General features: G+C 46.1%; 1 protein-coding gene across 2 annotated transcripts in view; it reads left to right on the top strand.

Moving 5' to 3' along the window:
* The window catches only part of LOC147684443 (uncharacterized), a 152,133-nt gene that overhangs the window by 47,905 nt on the left and 88,750 nt on the right, over positions 1-15,478 (top strand). For both annotated transcript variants that reach the window (XM_086940373.1, XM_086940372.1), the window contains exons 2-3: positions 1,803-1,916; positions 14,575-14,684. In XM_086940373.1, coding sequence (XP_086796499.1) covers positions 14,582-14,684 — 103 coding nt within the window. In that variant the 5' untranslated portion in view covers positions 1,803-1,916; positions 14,575-14,581. The remainder of the gene's footprint in view (positions 1-1,802; positions 1,917-14,574; positions 14,685-15,478) is intronic.

Genomic DNA, 15,478 nt, shown 5'->3' with positions numbered 1-15,478 from the left:
TGATATAAGTGCAGGTCAATATTTGAACTTTGATATTGTATTAGACCACTCTTTCAGTGGTCAGTTCACCACATTGTGTCCCATGTCGTATAATTAATGGCATTATTTGTAAATGGCCAGCTCTAGTGCTGTGAGAAACCACACCTTGCAAGTGTGGTCCATGGATAGAAACCCTGGGCCTGATTTATGAAGGCCTTACGCTGCCGTTGCGTCACTTTTCAGTGATGCTGCGCCGGCTTACATCAATGAGCCATACTGTGTTCTATTTACAAAGTGACGCATCTAGGCAGATGCGTCACTTTGTAAATGCCTGCGCTACATTATACCTGCATCAGATATAATGTATGTCGGGTGGTCGATCCCACGTAAAAAGAAATCTATGAGATTTCACTGCACCACTTTTACAAATTGACTGCGTGAAATCCTTACGCCTTCTTGAAGCAGGCGTAAGGAGTGACGCAGGGCCTTTCACATGAGACTCACCCCTGTGTAATGACACCATTGCTGAAGTTGCCTCAGATGACCAGCAATGCTTCATTACTGCGCCACCAGATAGGTCAGGATTCCTGACGTATCTGGTCAATCCTTGCGACATGGAGTGCCGTACTGTAAATGCGGCGCATCCAAGGTGTCGCAAGGAGGCGCAATGGAAAGTGTTGCATCGCTGTTTTTCCCCAGCGATGCAACACTTTTCATAAATGAGGCCCCCTGATTATCTAACAGGGCTGATGCATTGAATATGTGTAGTTCCATCTTAGGGCGGGATGACCAAGTAAGGTGAATAATAGAAACCTACAGACTGGAACTCATGCATTTTTAGTCATGTTATGGGAGGCACTGAGAACTGTGCACCTCAAAATAAACTAGTGTTTGTGAATCTCTCTCTCTCTCCCTCTCTCTCTCTCTCTCTCTCTCTCTCTCTCTTTCTCTCTCTCTCTCTTTCTTTCTCTCTATCTCTCTTTCTCTTTCTCTCTCTCTGTTTCGCCACTCTCTCGCTCTCTCTTTCTTTCTCTTTATCTCTCTTTCTCTCTCTCTGTTTCGCCACTCTCTCGCTCTCTCTTTCTTTCTCTTTATCTCTCTTTCTCTCTCTCTGTTTCTCCACTCTCTCGCTCTCTCTCTTTCTTTCTCTCTATCTAGTTCATTTTTCTTACCTCTCTTTCTCTCGCTAAATCTTGCTACTGTTCTCTGTTTCCTTCCTGTCTTTTCTATCTGTTTTCTTTTGTGGTTAATCTCATATTTCTCTGTGGCATTTGAATGTTGTTTCCATCTCATTCCTATATGTCTTTCAGTATCCTACTATCTATGCTTTCGAATCTCCGTTATTATGTGTCTTATTTCTTTTCAGAATGATGCTTGAAGCTTGAATGGTGATTTTGTAGACCAGTTTATATTGTTTGTTTTAAACTCGAATACGCCTATTTATCTACTGCCCTGGCTATATTTACTTCTATATTGCAGTCAGTGTATCCACAGTGCATTTTGTGGCAGCTGTCTATACTCGTTGGATATCTATTTGCCTTTTTGTCTATCGATTTATCTTTTTTTCCTGAAGAGAAGTAACTGTTTTATGTGGGCATTTTGTTTAAATAGTTAGAAAAAAACATAACTAAAACTGAACCCTGAAGTAAACCATATACGTGCTTATACCTGGCCAATGTAATAATAAGTGTAATAACTGTGTTTTGTGCTGGACTTTGCAGACATTGGCTTGAGAGCAAACCTCAGTGAGTTTGCATTTGGGTTGCTGAGGATGGGTGTCTGTCTCTGAAGTTGGACCCTGACTATGATCTCTTTGCGTGTAGGTCCGCGGAGATCTCACGAGGCTTCTTCCCCTGGATTCCTTGGATACCTCCCTGGTGGCACTGAAGCCAATCCCTGGCCCGCCCCTTCCGCTGACATCTTCATCCCGCCAACAGGTGAGAGGGAACGCTTCTCAGGCGTGAGATGGGCGCGGGGGGGGGGTGGTTGGAACCCAGGGGTAACTCTTGAACACAAGGAGGCTCCATTTTTTAAAACAATGAGCGCTGTGCTCACAAATACGCGGATACCTCCACCCCCTCTCAAACTTTGAGGTGCTCCCTTTCCAAGGATGTGGATGACCCGCCTCAATAATTGAGTGATCCCCATATTAAAAGACTAGGAACATCCTTCTCCAAGACTTGGGTACTCCCTTCTCAAAGACCAGGATGCTTTGTTCTTAAAGACCAGGCTGCTCCATTCCCAAAGTCTGCAAGCTCCCACTTGAAAGCCTGCAACTTCCTATTTAAAGACCAGAATTCTCCTTGTTGAAAGCAGCGGGTCCTTTCTCACAGATTGTGGCACTCGCTTCATAGAGACCTGCGTGTCTTTCTCAATAACCGGGGATCTTCTTTCTCAGGGCGCTCCCATCTCAGAAACGATGACGCTCCCTTCCTGAAGATGTGGGAGCCACTCCCAAGAACCGGTGCTTCCCTCTCAAAATTTCCGGTACCATTGTTTGAGGGAAGAGTGATGAACGTGGAGAACATGGTTACAAACATGAATGAAGTGCTTAGCACCTAACCAGAGTTAGTTCTGTTAAGGTAGGTTCCTATTACATGAGATCTTGGCCGGTCATCATGACAGCAGGGCCTGTGGTGTGTCTGGGGCACATTCACCCAATCATCTCGCACCAGCCCTGTACACACCTCTCAGAATCATGTTGGATTTATACAGTACACCCTTTCTCCTGTCATTGAGATGCCACGGAGAAAGCTTCGCCTACCATGGCCTTCAGGTCTGGGATCTGCTATAGAGCGTCCCAGACACCCAGTCGAAGCAGTCAAACTCTGTCAGGCCCTGGAATCCTGACTCTTGACTAATTGGACTGTTTTCTGATGTTTCAATAGTTCTAGATTTGATGTGATAGAGGTAACATTGTAGGGGAAGTTGTTCCCCCCAAAAACCTCAAATAATGAGCTGAAAAATGTTATTCATCATTAGACGTCAATAAAATGTTCCATACGGCTTTACTTGCAAATCATCCTGTTATTAGGTCTTTGGAGACTATGGAGCGGAAATGCCACTAAAAACCGCCGACAACATAGATGACATTCTTCCAATTTTATTAACACGTTTCGGCTCAATCCAAAGATTTTATGTATTTCTTGCTTCTCCTGGCTGAAGCCTGATCTCAATTTCTGTTCAGGATTTTGACTTTAAGATGACCCTACTGTGATAGATGAATCCCATTCTCAATGCTCCTGACTCTACATGTTACAGATATCAAAAAATAAGATCTAGCGGCTCCCGGATTGAGGATCTCTATGCTGTTCTAGATGCTGTCCCTTCTCAATGCGCTCGTCTCTAAGTTTTAACAATACTAGAAGTGAAGTGGGTTCAGAATGACTGGGTAGAGTCAAGAGTTGGTAGACAGCCTTGGTCAGAGTTCTGTTGGGGAACTTGTAAGAGTAGAGCAATGCCAGTGAATCGCTTTACCTTGTACGCAGAAAGCTTTGGTATTAATGCCTGTTCGTGATTAAAAAGCGCTTTCATAAACTGTGCTGTTGAGGGTTTCATAAACAATCAGTGGCACAGCCAATGGAATTAGCCTTTGTAGTGCATGTCCACCTGACACAGATCAACACACAGAGACTGGGACACACAATGTCTGCAGACAGAGACACACAAACTGCCCCACACAGCGCACATACAGAAAGAGCGTGAGCAGGCACATACTGATATTAGTCAGATGGACAGGTGACATAGTGACGAATGGACAGATTCAGGCTCCACACGCGCTCCAATTCATAGGCCCCCTGCCAAAGAAATCAAATTTAAGATGAAGAAAGTAATCGAGCATCAACATCCTTTCAAATCTTAAACAAGAGGAGGGTGGGAGCACACTGCTGCACACCCCTGCACCCAGTTTGCTCCAAGGCAGTATGGTAAATGCAGTGCATGATAACTACTTCAGTGGTAGTCCTTTCAAATCATGGCCTTTCCTTGGAGAAATCACTTCTGCTGGGGAATGGAAGACTTCAATGTGCAGTACTATCTAACCATCACCGTCTTATCAGTGAACACCCATTCTTTTCAGTGGAGTGCAGTCTGCTCGCCCATCCTGTCCTTGGCCTCTTTGCATGATCATTCATATTGAGCACAGTTAAGGATCAGCCTATGTAGGGATATCAGACTGCCCCGTGCACAGCCAACAACATGAATCCAGTCACATAATCCAGTTGTTTCCTTTTACAAATCTTTGTTATCAAGTGCGTTAGTCCAGAGGCAGTAAATACATAAAGTGAAAACTACACAGCTAACAATGCACTGATATTTGAAAGCAGCCCCCAGGATTAGAAGCATTATGGGGCCGATGTATCAAGCTGTTTGCGACTCGTAAAAGCCGAAATTCGCAGAATTTCGGCCTTTGTGAATCGCAAAAGGTCTTAAAGGTCTTTTTGCATGTTTTGGCATGCATCAAGAATTCGCAAAATAAGAAATAGCAAAAATTTGCGATTCCTTATTTTGCCATAGCATTTAAGGAATCGCTATTTTGCGATTCCTTAAATGCTATGTATGTAGCATTTTTGAATTGCGATTTTTGTTTAAGAATTCCCAAATTACCACCAAGTTGTAGTTGATGGTAATTTGCGAAGTCTTTAAAAAATGCACAATTTAGCATTTTTGATGGTGGCATGTGACGCACACACATGCCCATAGGGCATGTATGTGCGCCATATGCACACACATGTACATTTCAGGGGTGCAGCAGGGTATCTTTGAGACACCCCTGCACCCTTGAAATAATTCTCAAATTGCGATTAGCAAATTAATTTGAGAATTACTTCACAATCATTCCTATGGGCCTCCTGGCCCATAGGAATGCATGGGAAATTATTCCTTATTTGCGAATTCGCAAAATGCGAATTCGCAAATAAGGAAGATTAAGGAATCTCAAAAAAATTGCGATTTTTTTCATACATTCCAGTTTGCGAATTCTTAATAGCGATTCCTTCAAAATCGCTATTTAGGAATCGCAAAATGGAATCTTGATACATCTGCCCCTATATGTTTAGCGTTCATGGAGAAAATGTGCAACCCTAGTTCCACTCGAGACCCTCACTGGTGATTTGTCGTGCTTTATAAATGTGTGATTGATTGATTGACACTGCAGTTTGTATGCATTAATGTTGCCAAGTCGAAACTTTTACCCTATACACACATTTGGCGATCATGATGTCGACAATATGACTTAGTTCTGTTTCATCCTGTGGAAAGTGTTTCCTAATGGCTCGCTCATAGTTGCAAGCTTGCTACATGGGTTAAAAACATTCTTCCATTTAGTCTTCGGGGTTATAAAAATGTGCTGCTGTGTTTACATCCACTCCTGACATGAATGGCCTCGCGCAGTAAATCAGTCTAATGGGCCATTAAGGGAAAGCTGCCTGACCAATCTGATGACTCGCTGTATTAGTCAATGGGCTAACACTAAAACTCACACACACTCACGAACTGTCACAGCTAATGCCTCCCTCAATTGTTTTGGTCAGGAGGAGATTTACTTCCACCAGCAGCTCCACAGAAACCCCCTCCTGGCTCAACAGCAGAGTCAAAGGGTCAGATGCATCAAAGGCTTTTGCCCATTCTGTGTCTATGGGAAAATGTGTTCATACACATGGCCCTAAATCTTTACCTCGAAAGCAGGGTGCTTGCATCCCCTTCTTAGCCAGACCCAAAGTCAGGGTATTAGGGCTTCACTGCAGCAGCACTGCTGCGGGATTCACTGCTGGGATCGTTTGTCCTGGACCCGAGTTACGCTGCTCGTTACGGTTGCATGGCTAAACCACGCACGCCTCTACTACGCGGCCCCAACAACGAATGCGTCTTAGCAACGTATTCCTTTACCACACATGCCTTTACCGTGCATGCCATACCACACAATTTTGTGGTAAAGGCATGGTTGGTAAAGGGAAAGGCTTGGTAAAGATCACACCCCAGCCCCTCCGCCCTGAGCCCTAAAACCCAGCCCCAGGTACTAAAACCTACCCCATCCATTTAGCCCTAAAACTGCCCCAGCCCAAAAAACTGTCCTTTCTCACCCCGCCTTGAGCCCTAAAACTCTCCCTAACTTCCTAAAAACTTCCCCGACCCAGCTCCCCCACACTGAGCCCTAAAACTGCCCCAGCCCTGAAAACTGTCCTTCCCCCACCCACCCTGAATCCTAAAAACAGACCCCCATATCCTAAAAATGACCCCGACCTCAGCCCCCGTCCTGAGCCCAACGACCCCAACCTCCCCCTGCGCTATCCCTAAAACCCGGTCCCCTGCCCTATAAACACCCCTGAACTCCCCTTGAGCCCTAAAAAACAGCCCTACCTCTACCCCACAAACCCCAGCCCCAGCCACACATCTAGCTTGCGCACTGCCTTAACCAGGCATATGCTTGGTTAAGGCATATGCCTGGTTAAGGCAAGCTTGGTTCTGCTTGCGGAGAAATGGCACACGTGGCTCAGCCTGGTTTGTAAAGGTAATTTCCGGCACGTTACCACCCACGCTGAGCACTGCTGAGAGACTATTGGCTCTTCAATGGTGACAGACTGGTCTTGATTATGATAGTAATCCGCCTCTATGATCCGATACAAAATGTGGAGCGACATTACAGAATTGAAACCACCATTATCCTCCTTATTTGCTAATGAGGGTCTTTGGGAAGTCCGCAGTGCTTAGTTTGTAAAAAGAATAAGTGCCAGGGCCCGCGTCAGGAGGCCACTGCAGCTTGCAGCACCCATTGCCTCTGGCATGCTTCCAATGACAGAATCAGCACAACTACTGACCCTCACACCCGACAAGTGTGACAATTCAGCCTTTTCCAGGCCACCCAAAGCTACAAGAATAGTTTAGACAGCAGGTATTAGTCATTTTTTTATGTATATTGAATTCATAAACAACTGTTGTTGTGCTCATCTCTAATTTAGACAAACACTGCTACCATGTGGCAGACTGTCACAAGCGCCGGTGTTGACAAATAAGTGCTTGTGCCGAGCACTGGAAACCACTGGCTCAAAATAAGCACTGCTGTAACCATCGAAGGGGTAAGGCAGACATATGTCTGAAGCCTACTGTACAGCTTGGCAGACTCACTAATTAAACGCGGGCGATGTGACATGCAAGAATGTAGGTATAAAATCTCCCTGTCAGGTGCGCTGTGCACTTCAACAAAACACTGGAGTTACACAGTAGATACTGCAGAACAAAGCACAGCTTTTCACTGGAGAGACCCTGAATATATGAGTATACTGGATTACAAAGCACATTTCACTGTGCATAACCTGAAGATACTCACTGCAAGCCGCTTCATTTGGATAAATTGCAGATACTGCACCACACAGTGTAGTTTTGAGAAAAAGGCAAAAGCTTTAGCCAAGGCAACCAATCAAACTGTGCAGACTACGATGGGAAGTTTCATTGGCTAAAAGCTGGAAGGCAATATGCACAATGGACCCCTGTGTGTAAACCCCACTGCTCCAGTGTCAGACATGGGAAATCCTAAGTACTGGCAGACTCCATGTACACCTCTTGCAGGTGCTCCCCGTATGGATGTCCACTCCCGGTCCACCTCTTTCTTCCCTTTCCCAATGAGAAACTTGGAAACTGAGGATACAAACCAGCTGTCGGATTATACGCGACCATAGCGCATTACATGATCACCGGTGGGGCTTCGACCAATAGACGCACCTAAGACATGGCAAGAAAGATCCAGGAGGAGACCTTAGCAGTGCCTTGAACGTGAACCCATCACCGCCCTTCATCTTCTTGATCACCGGATTCCTCATTGCCACCAGCAAGAACTGGCAGCGATATCAGGCACCACCTGAGCTGGATCAAGTCCCTTCTCCTGAACCGAAGCCAAGAAAGCTGCATCAGCAGTGTCAGAACTGTCAGACCAATTGCATGCAATGTCCAAAACTGCTCCTACCTATGTCCATTTATTGCCTTTATCCTGTCATCGGCTTACATCGTAGAATCCCATCACCTCCAGTTTTATGCAGACAACACTCAGAACCATCGCCTGGTGGACCCGAGACCCAACGCAACACCACCCTTGCTTCGAGCATGTTTTCTCTTTCTGAAGCTGTATCTTCTTGAACAGCAACTGAGATCTTCCTCACTGGATCCTGAAGACCCCCTTCCCCCATTCCCTTCATCTCAGTTCCCTTAGTGCAAGGTGTAAGAATCTAAAGTGTTGTGTTGGACATTGTGATGCCCTCCATGCCCGCATGGACACCCTTCTTAAGGGGCTGGGATCCAGTTTTTCAAGTTGACAAAAGTTCTCCCGCTCCCCAGACGACCATCAGGTGGGTCCAACCTGATGCCTGATCCTCTCCAGGGTTGACTTTATAACATGATAATCCAGGCCATTAAGAAGTAAGAGTCCCAAAAATATTATAATCTGGAGGGGTTTGACCACCACCAGGAAACCTTTGGATTGTGTGTGCCTTACAAATGCCTCTGACTTGGCACCTTACCCTCACCTAAGAGGCTCTTCATTAGATCCCTGTCCAACAGCAATTCACTTTAGATCCTACGCTTCATACACAAGGTGAATTGAAACCAGGACACTATCTCCAAAACCTAATAATGTACAACGTACCGCCCTGGTCCAGACTTCACTAGGATGTCTTGGAAAGATGAGGCAGGAGTAACACAGGAGTTAAACCTTTGAGACCTTCAGATCCCAACTCTGGGAGAAGCCTGGTCCCATCTCGAGATCCCAATCGGCCTACCACAAATTCATGAAAGAGTTGAAATTGACGAGCATCTGTGGTGTACACCACGTGAAGGGACCACCCTTCCCCAGACTTTGTGACCCAGACCAGGGTACTTAACCAGATGGAACACCGGCCCGGGGCAATTTACAGACTGAAGGACCAACGAATGACTGCGCTCTTCACCAAACACTGATTGGTTTCCCATCCTATCTTACAACAAAAGGGAGGGGTGTTAAGGTGAGGGCAATCACCACTCCTACTGAGTGGTAGGTCCAGCCACAGCGGTGCCCTCAGCAAGCAAGTGAATACAAGGATTGCTGGGCTGTTCCTAAATATTATTGAGGAAGAAAAGGAAAGTGTCACTGCAGTGTGTCGGATGTCGTAGGATCTCAGGGAGTCCTACCGTTGGGCATCCATTTTGTTGGATGTAATGCCCTCACACACCCTTTCAGGTGTCATGCTTGATCATCTGGGCTGCTTCTCGTTGGGTCGGCGGTGCAATACCCAACGGGCGCTTTCCTGGCCCCACACCCGCACTTTATCTTAACGGCAGTTGGATAGAAGATCTCCACCAAAGTGCCCCTCTTCGAGGTGTCGCCCGTTGGGTATTGCACCGCCGACCCAACGAGGAGCAGCCCAGATGATGAAGCATGACACCCGAAAGGGTGTATGAGGGCATTACATCCAACAAAATGGATGCCCAACGGTAGGACTCCCTGAGATCCTACGACATCCGACACACTACAGTGACACTTTCCTTTTCTTCCTCAATAATATTTAGGAACAGCCCAGCAATCCTTGTATTCACTTGGTTTCCCATCCCACCATAATATATTCGAAGTGGCAGTGAGCCAGCTTGTACAGGAGTTTCACAAAACCTCTCGTCTACTGGAGTAACACTGGCACACTGCACACGCTGAGCAGAGCTGCACTGTAGACACCGCCCGATGCACTGGTTCGATATATTGGACTTGCAATGATGGTCAATACTGTGATACTGCACAGTGCGGAAACTAAAGACATAGCAAAGTGCAGTGTGTTGATGCTCTAGAGCTGCAGTGTACTGTGCAGTGCATCAGTACACTGGAATACTGCAGATATAGCTTCACCCAGTGCACCAATAGAGTGGAGTTACACTGTGTAGTGGAGCAGTGCACTGGAATTAGACAGCAGACATTGAGTTAGCACCAATGGACTGGACTGCAGTGGCACTGCACCGCGCAGCAGTGCACTGGAATTGGACTGCTGATGTAGACTGCAGATGCTGCACTGTGCAGTGCATCGATGTAATGCAGTTATACTTCAAAAATGTACGGATCAGTGCACCAACACATTGGTTCAGACTATAGGCACTACACTGCAGTGCACCAATACACTAGAGTTACAGTTCAGATAATGACCTATGCATCAATAGGTTCGAATTGCACTGCAGACACTGCATTGAGGTGTTTAGGTTTACACTAAAGTACAAAAACACTTGAAAACTGGAGTTTATCTGGTGCATCTTTGGTCTACATGTCCTTGCTTCTATTTTGCATCTATGTACCTTCCATGTACATGGATCTGGGTATTTGTTACTTTTCTCCTGAAAAAGCATATCCAATGCTCTACCCTATTTTTCATCCTGTGCCTCTATCAATATCTTTAATCTACATATACTTACCTCCTTTATGCATCTATATACTTTCAATGTACTTATGGATCTATATATTTATCACTTTCTTCTAATTTGGCATTTCCAATGCACTACCCTATTTCTCAGCCTATAATTCTCTCAATATATCTTCTAGCCCAACTTTCTGACTCATCTCAAACTTCTTTCTACTACTCTTTCCAATTCACTACCCTATCTCTCACCCTATACATCTGTCATCATATCATCTACACCCACTCTCTCATTTATCCCAAACCTCATACCAATACTATTTTTCCCAAAATAACCCTTTCTAGACTCTCCCTTACTCTACCACTCATTGCATCATCTGACACCTCTTTTACTATACAGAACCCCCAAAACTAGCCTTTCTAAACTCTTCCCTCTGACTCTTTTCCTCCACATCCCTTTTTACTCATCCTAAGCCTCCTCCTACCGCTAAGACCTCTAAAAATAACAACAAAAAATCTAAAAAAATAAATAGATATATCTAAATCCTTCACTCTTCTATCCCTCCACTATCCTTTTCAATCAAAATAACAGACTAACTTCGTCCCTTCTCAAATTTCATATTCCACTATACTAATTCAACACTAATCTTTTATAGGTTCCAGAGTAGCGTGCTACTCGCCAGAAAAGCACTTCAACACCCATCAGGGGTAACAGGTGTTATATAAATGCAAACCTTTCTTCCCCTTCAGTCCCTCTGCTATCCTTCTCACTCCAAATAACTGACTAATATCCACCACTCAAATTAGTTTCATATTTTCACCATACTAATTCACCACTAGTAGCGTTCTACTCGCCCAAAGAAGCACTTTGTTACCCCATTGGGGTAACAAACACTATATAAATACAAATCTTTTTTCCTCTTCTATCCTTCTGCTATCCTTCCAAACCCAAATAACTGACTAATATCCATCACTTAAATGACTTTCATATTTCACTATATAAATCCAACACTAATCCTTTATGGGCTCCGGAGTAGTATGCTACTTGCCAAAAAAGCGCTTGACGCCTCGTCAGGGGTATTAAGCACTATATACATGCAATTACAATACAATACAATACACTACAGATACAGCTTTAGGTTCAAATTACACTACAGACACTGCATTGAGGTGTTTAGGTTTACACTACAGATAAAGCTTTCCACAGCTCATAAACAGACTGGCAATAGACGACAGACAATGCACGGCGCAGTCCACTGACACACGAGTTACACTTAAGAGAATGCACTGCCTAGAACATCAACACCCTGGAGTTCCTTGCAGAGAGAATATGGCATTATGCAGTCTGATACCCTGGATCGGACAGGGATACACAGCTCAGTGCTTCCGTACACTGAGGCTCTGTAGGTGCAGACACACTTCTGGAAGCTACACCATTGTCCATTTTACTGGGACCAGCCTGTATGCTTCTCAGTTGGAGTTCAGTGCATTGTTTTAGTTTTTTAGGTTTGGCTTCTAGGTGCAGGTGATTTATTGCTTACACATAAGTAAACTTCAAGCACTTCACCCATTGGTTTGTTTGGGTCAACCCCTTTCAGCCATTGCTTCAAGACAGTGTCAATCACTTCTTGGACCAGCCCACAGGAGTTTATGTTCTCAACTCCATGCTCTTGGCTGTTTGGTCTACCGTTCCTCCCCCTCGGTGCAACGCATGAGCGGCTATTTTACATCTGAAAAGTACACTCAGTCATCACACCGTATGCCACAATCAATTCTAGCACACAACAAGCAATCCTTTTATTGAATTGAAATGATTGAATTTAAAGATTTATAGAGCGCATGGCTGCCCGTGAGCGTCCCAGCACTAATTGATAGAGGCAAGCGAAATTGGTAGGAGAAACCTTAAGGGAACAGCCAGGTCTTTAGGTTTTTGCAGAATGAGGCAAGATTGGGTTGTGCCCGTATGTCCAGGGGGAGCGAATTCCACAATTTGGAGGCGTTGTACGAGAACAAACGGCCTCCGGATCGCGCCCTCTTGATCTTCGGTATCAAGGTCCGGTGTGCGTTCGTGGACCGAAGTGTTCTCTTAGTTGTGTAAGGGACAATGAGGTTTTTAAGGAAGGGAGGAGCTTTACCGTGCAGAATTTTGTGAGTCATGCAGAGAGCTTCGAACTGCACTCTTTCGCATATTGGCAACCAGTGGAGTGCTCGAAGGGCCGGTTTGTTTCACTGAGAGACACGGTGCTTCGCTTTACGGCAAAGCATTCATTGCTAGGTATACCAGTGCACTTAAGATGAACCATCCTTTGGCATCCCCAGAAATCCGATTCAGCCACTGGGCCTTTGAAAAGATACAGTATTGACACCCCCTTGATTCTGCCGCTGGGCCACTGGAAGAAAGAGCATCCAGTGGGACCAGAGGCTTCAGCAAAGCCAATATGGCTGACTTATCACTGAAAATGACCCATTGGCTTGGCATTGTTTCAACTTCAGCTGTGAACTCCAATGTGAAAAACTGTACAAGAAGTAGAAGAAACTGCTGTTTCCATGTTACTTCTGTCTGGTCTCAGGCTGCACATCACGCCTCACTTAGGCCTCATTACAAGCTGGCTGGACTGTGCCGCAGGGACCTCAGAAGGCCAGAAATAAATGTACAGGCTAGTGTCTTTGCAGCGCAAAGTCTGGCCATTAGGAGTTTTATTCCTGAAATGTGATACAGCTGCTCACACCCAGATTCACTGGGTGTTTTATTGTGCAGTTTTTCAGCATTTCAGCACCTGTGAGATGCCTGGGGACATATTTATGAGCCCCCAGCGCACGCGTGCTGCACTCTGCAGCATGCATAGAAAGAGGAAAAGGCCTCTCAGGATTGGTTTTTTGCAGGAAGGTGCCCCGTCCTGCACAAAACCAATCCTGCCGACAACACAGGCACTCATCACCATGGTGCAAGGGTGCTTGCGTGGAAAAGGGGGAAAAGACAGGAATGCACCGTATTGGATAACAACGAAGCATTCCCGCCCTTTTGCTTCAACGCAGGGCAGTGCAGCAAGAAGACTTGCGGCGGCGTCCTACATCAAATACCCAATAAGGAGGCCCCTGGCGTCTCCGGACCCAGAATTATTGGATCCAGAGTTTATGGACCGAATAATTCCGGCCCTTGAAACACTTACAATTCGGATGTGCTTTACTTCACCCAGAGTTAACACTCCAGGTGAAATAACACATCTGGTAATGAGGACCATAGTGCCAAGAAGCCTCAGCGTACATGTGAATACCAAACATCCCTCTCAACACATGTTTACGAAGCTATTGTTTCTGCAGCGCTTAAGAGATGGAGCGAGATGTTTCTGCAAACCCCACTATGCATGATGCATTATAAGGATTTTTGGGGCCACAGGCAACACATATTTTGGGGTCTCTTATCAGAACAGCTTTGAGTCTTATCACTGATTTTCTGCCAATTCATGCCTGCATAATAGCAAACAAAATGGAATTCTTAACTTTCATAAACAGGGTGACAGAACAACAGATGAAATACGGTATAAATACGTCTTGCCCGGGGCCCCAAAAGTCCTTGGAGGTCAGCGGCGACTCCTCTGTTAAGGGGGAGGAGTGTCACCCCGCCTGCTGTGCAGCAGGTAAACACAGAGTAATAAAAGGGTTATTACCATTTTATTATTCTGTGTGCCGCCAGCCGCGCTAGCGCGAGTGTGACGGTGGGGGAGGGGCAGATTCCTGAGAATTGCAGGATGACGTCTGCAGGTGCTTAGTGTGCATGTCAGATTGGTCGGCTATCTACACCTGGCCTTTCCGGCTAGTGCTCTTCAGAGCCAGCAATCCCAGCACTGTAAAGCAGCTGGGGATTGCAGGTACATGGCCCCAGCCACAAAATGAGCGCTGGGTTAGCCTGCTCCAACCAGTCCCGAAGCTGCTCTCATGTTGAAAACAGCGTGAGATTCGTTGGGTTGGCATGCAGGAAGTTAACAACCTTCCTTCCCTCAGAGAGTTTTTCGGTGCTGTAACCCACCAATTTTTAAGTTACTAGCCGCCCCTGTTAGAAGTAGCGATAGGTAGACAGAGGATGAGAGGGGGAGACAGAGAAATAGACTGCCCCCGGGTAGACTTGATTGATTGGGCTCTGGGCATTTGTACATTTTGCCCGTGCCTTTAAATGTCTCTGAGAAGGATTCAAACACGAGAATGCTCCTGCTAATTCACCCTATCTGCTTCTGGTTCACAGTTACAAGATGGCGGACTCCGGCCAAGACAGCCCTGAAGTGACAGGAGGAGCCAAGGAAGGCCCCCAGGGGCCCGAACTGCACCCAGGAGGGCCTGCCTCGATGCATACTGGTAAGTTGTGGTCGCACGAAGCTCATTGCGCACAGTGCATAGAAGACTGGTAGTCTCCAAGCAGCGCATGATGACTCCCAGGGGGCGGGGCGGGGTTTCCACTATATAACTGGAGGCAGGTGAATGCAAAGTGCAGGATGTCCGAGCATCACGCAGTGGGAAGGCAGTCTTAGTTTCCTTCCATCTGTTCCTGTCGCGGCCGGCATGACTCGCGGTTGGGGGGTCGCACAGGGATGGGGTCGCGCCGGGGGGTGGGGGGTAATTAAAAAAAATACTTTTTTTTTACTTACCTTTGCCTCCAGTCCAGCGTTGCGTCTTCTCTCTCTATCTCTGGAAGCAGGCAGCCTCCCTCTCCTCCTCTAAGCCAACCACAAAACAGCAATGGCAGCATTGTGATTGGCTAGGACGCCGACCCCTTAGGCGTCTATGGGGAGGCCATTTTCTCTAGGCGTCCCCATATTTAATATACCATTTTATGTTTCTGCTTCTCGCACTGCGAGAAAGCAGTGGGGTGACGCTCCTGCGGCCACGCGGAGGAGCGGCCCCTGAATTCTGTTCCAGCACATTTCAATAAATAGAGCACTAGTCCCGCCTCAGACGGGGTCCACTCAGAGAGGGACGTATATTTGTATGTGTTTCATTGCAGAATTAGTTATCAGCCATTACCAGAACGTAATTTAACATAGAGAGTGTGTGTAAAAGTTGCATTTATTTACCTTTAGGCCGGGCCTTCTTGTCTTTGTCTTCTGCCTTCCAGCACCGATGCCCATGCACAGCTCTGCTAATGCACCTCT

This window comes from Lissotriton vulgaris, chromosome 10 (assembly GCF_964263255.1).
Source record: "Lissotriton vulgaris chromosome 10, aLisVul1.2, whole genome shotgun sequence".
Lineage (NCBI taxonomy): Eukaryota > Metazoa > Chordata > Amphibia > Caudata > Salamandridae > Lissotriton > Lissotriton vulgaris.
Note: the sequence above shows the minus strand (reverse complement) of the source record. Positions and strands in the feature narration are given on the sequence as shown.